The sequence below is a fragment of the Mustela nivalis genome, assembly GCF_964662115.1.
Source record: "Mustela nivalis genome assembly, chromosome: 7".
Taxonomy (NCBI): domain Eukaryota; kingdom Metazoa; phylum Chordata; class Mammalia; order Carnivora; family Mustelidae; genus Mustela; species Mustela nivalis.
The window spans coordinates 93251007-93255432 of NC_139026.1; the positions used below are offsets into that span (position 1 = coordinate 93251007).

General features: G+C 34.6%; 1 protein-coding gene across 1 annotated transcript; it reads left to right on the top strand.

The window, feature by feature from the left end:
• Nucleotides 1–3252: 3252 nt before the first annotated feature.
• On the top strand, nt 3253–4188 carry LOC309869890 (olfactory receptor 6C76-like; the record flags this gene model as incomplete). Its single annotated transcript, XM_082741661.1, has 1 exon — nt 3253–4188. One exon carries the CDS (start codon nt 3253–3255, stop codon nt 4186–4188), a length of 936 nt encoding a protein of 311 aa, XP_082597787.1.
• Nucleotides 4189–4426: the final 238 nt, after the last annotated feature.

Here is a 4426-nt window from a genome sequence, read left to right on the forward strand (position 1 = left end):
GCTAGAAATAGCTAATCATGAAATGTCCACAAGTATTAAAACTTATTTTAAGAATTACATATTTCAGTGTGCTGCCTGAGAAGAAGAAAAAAAAAAGTAAGCCTAAGTGCTTTTTCCTGCAATAGGAATATAAAAACCATGAACATCAACAAACAAAATCCTTTGCCAGTATAATTGTTTTTACACCTTTAAGAATAAAGGGCACTTGGTGGGTCAGTGGGTTAACCCTCTGCCTTCCACTCAGGTCATGGTCTCAGGGTCCTGGAATCGAGCCCCACATCAGGCTCTCTGTTCAGAGTGCTTCCCCACTCTGTTTGCCTGCCTCTCTGCCTACTTGTGTTCTCTCTCTCTGTCAAATGAATAAATAAATAAATATTTTTAAAAAATAACAGTTTGTAAGCTTTTGTGCTTTGAAGACTGATTTATAATCTATACACTGAAAATAAACATCTCTAAAACGCTGAGTAATTTATTTATATTAATAGATTTAAGTTATTCTGATCTTATCTTAATTATAGAGGATCTTAAATTAACTTATTAAAAGATATCATTTTTGAATAAAAATGTGCTCATGATTTCGAAGGTAGGGAAAATTTTCTTACATCTTTTAGCATAAATAAATAAATAAATAAATAAATGTGATAGGCTTGTTAAACATATTATAATACACTGTTCCAGTGTATATCTAGGGAATTGGAGAGCAGGAGAAAAACTAGGTCTGATTTGATAAAATTTTTACTTGTGGGGGTGATAGATCTGTTTTTGACCCAAATTACTATAGCCATTATAGTACAATTACTTGCCTCAGGAATTGTCCCTTAGGTTTGGGAGAATGTGTATAAGTACTAAGAAGATATCATTACACTTTTGTACTAATAGCCAGAATCTCTAGGACCTTAAGTATTTCGTGGAGTAAACTGTATTGTATTCTCTCTGATAAATTTTTAGTAATTCATGAGTTTTCATTTGTGTGTACCTTTTTCCCACAGTTTATCCTACCTAAAATACCTTACTCTAATTCTTAATCTCCAGTGCTTAGCTTTGAATCCATCTTTTTTTTTTTTTTAAGCATCCATTCTTAATCTCTCCCCATAGTAAGAATGGGTCTTATTTACTATTAACTTTATGGCACATGGTATATTGCTATATTCATGCACAAATTCTGTCTCCTCAATATATTGGTAAACTACAATAGTCAGGAACATTGACTTATGCTTCTTTGATCCCTCAGTATATAATAATGCATTCTCCATGGATTTATAAACATTGTTTACATTCCCACCAATGTAAACAATGTTTATAGGTCCATGGAGGATGCAAACTTGTGCAGCCACTCTGGAAAACAGAATGTAGGTGCCTCAAAAAGTTAATAGAACTACCCCAACCCAGCAACTGCACTACTATTACTACTACATAGGATACAAACATAATGACTAAATGGGCACATGCACCCCAATGTTTATAGCAGTAACTATGGAAAGAACCCAGATGTCCATCAATGGATGAATTGATAAAGAAGATATGAGATACACACACACACACACACACACACACACACACACACACCCCAGAATATTTCTCAGCAATCAAAAAGAATGAAGTTTTGCCATTTGTAATTATGTGGATGGAACTAGAGGGTATGATGTTAAGCAATATAAGTCAAAGACAAATACCATATGATTTCATTCATACATGGAATTTAAGAAGAACATAGAGAAAAGGAAGAAAAAATAAACTAAGATAAAAACAGAGAGGAAGGCAAACCATAAAAGACACTGACTAAAGGGAGCAAACAGTGTTGTTGGAGGTGAGGTGGGCAGGGGAATGGGGTAACTAGATGATGAGCATTAAGGAGGGCGCTTGATGTGAAGAACACTGGGTGTTACATGTAAGTGATCATCACTAAATTCTACTCCTGAAACTAAAAAAAAAAAAAAAAAAATTGTTTAACAAGTGTTTCATATTCATAATGAAGTCCACAAAGAAGCATAACTAATAATGAAGTCATCAAACAAGAAATTTGCCCCCAAGGGATAAAATGCTTATACCCAGGAGTTTTCATGACATTTAGTCTGATGAAAGCTTATATAATTTTCAACCACAAAATCAACTCAGGGACAAATCAATAGGCAAGGACATTGAATTGCCTTGGCTTTTGGCTTATCATATTATTTGGGGTCAGTCAGTATTACCTGCAAGTGTCTGAACACTTGCCAAGTGACTGATCATCACAGTAAAATTTGCAAAAATTTTTTTTTTCTGTTTTCCTCTTCAGCTTTGCTGTAACCCATTTCTACACATCAGGTAAAAAGCCAAGAGCTAAATACCAGTCACTGTCTCATCTGAAGAAGACTCTAATCTTAATGGTAAGTTTTTCTCTTTATGGTCTTCCCCTACGGTGCTACCTCTTTTCTACTTCTTTTGTCTTCCTTCTCTTCTTTCCCTATTTCATTTCCCCCTCTCTGAATGCTTATTCACTTTATTTTGCATTTTATTGTGTTATTCTCTTCCTGTTTTGAGAACTATAACTAGAAGAAACACTGAATTTGTTTAATTCTTTTCAAGTTAGTTTTACTATGCAATTAGATAAATTTAATAGTGGCATAGGAGATGATAAAAGTGAAGAAATGAAGAGATGGAATGGAGACAAAAGCCACTACACTGATTTATAGGAATAAAAAAATCAGATAGGACGAAGAAAGTGTGTTCATTAGCTGAGTGGATGTGGCACAGGCCGAACCTGGGAAAACTACAGTTGTTATACTGAATTGCTTCCAGGTTGATCTTATACCCAAAGCTGGATTTCTATTTCAACCATCTTAAACATTCATACATCATGTTGTTTCTCTGTTGCACACATGGTCAGTTCCTTGAGATAATGATATTGATATAGTCATCAGGCTGAGTATAAGTACAATGACATTTTAGTCCTTACATACTGAGAAAAGAGGAAATAATTTTTTTCCAAATGCCTGTTCATTTCTTCACCTCATTACCATAAATGTAAGCCACATTTAAAGATGATTTATAAGATGGGTTTTTATTTCACCAGATTTGTAGAAAATATTTGTCTTTCTTCAAAAGCAATACAACAGCTTTTGTTAGAGTTTATTTTACATTAATCATTAATATGTATAACCAATAGCAATTACTAATATTTTGACAATGTTATCTTCACATTATATCTTTGGTACCTGTACATATTTTTTTCTCAATATTTTTACCAGAACAAAAGTATATCAGGAGGTCAAGATGGAAAACCGTACAACTGTGACAGTATTTATCTTAGCAGGATTGACACAGGACCCCAAATTGAAGATTGTGTTATTTATCTTCCTACTCCTCACCTACTTGTTAAGCATCTCAGGAAACTTAGTTATCATTACTCTCACTTTGCTGGATTCTCATCTCAAGACCCCTATGTATTTCTTTCTTCGAAATTTTTCTTTCTTAGAAATTTCTTATACGACAGTCTGCATTCCCAAATTGCTTGTGAGCATGGCAACCGGTGACAAAACGATTTCCTATAACTGTTGCGCAACTCAGTTATTTTTTGCCTTCCTTCTCGGTGCATCTGAATTTTATCTCCTGGCTGTCATGTCCTATGATCGTTATGTTGCCATCTGTAAGCCTTTGCATTATACGACCATTATGAACAGCAAAATCTGTATCCAGTTAGTCCTTAGCTCTTGGATCACTGGTTTCCTCATCATCTTTCCAGGACTCATTTTAGGCTTAAGCCTGGACTTCTGTGACTCCAATATCATTGATCATTTCTACTGTGACACTGCTCCCCTCTTGCAAATCTCCTGCACTGATACACGTGTGTTGGAAATGATGAGTTTCATCTTAGCTTTGGTGACTCTGCTGGTCACTTTGGCATTAGTGATTCTATCATACACATGCATTGCCTTGACAATTTTAAAAATTCCTTCTGCCAACCAGAGAAAAAAGGCTTTCTCCACATGTTCTTCTCACATGATTGTCATCTCCCTCTCATATGGCAGCTGCATCTTCATGTACATTAAACCCTCAGTCAAACAGAGGATATCCTTAATGAAGGGAGTGGCAATTCTCAATACTTCTATTGCTCCGCTTTTAAACCCCTTCATTTATACTCTAAGGAACCAGCAGGTAAAGCAAGCATTTAAGAACTTGCTACAAAGATTTCTGTTTTTATTCAAATAAAATCATAATGAGATATATATAAGGAAAGTTAATAAGGAAAATTGCAAAAAGAAGTGCTTAGATCTGGTCCCAATTTTACCATTGCACCATCCAATATATAGTCTGTCCTTTCACTCTTTCTGAAGTGTCATGATGTTTACATTAGCTCTTGTTTCTTAATAACACTTCCCTTTCAAAATACTGAAACTTTATTTTTCTGTTCTATTGTAAGAGTTCTAAAATTTGACCTCTTTCTTAT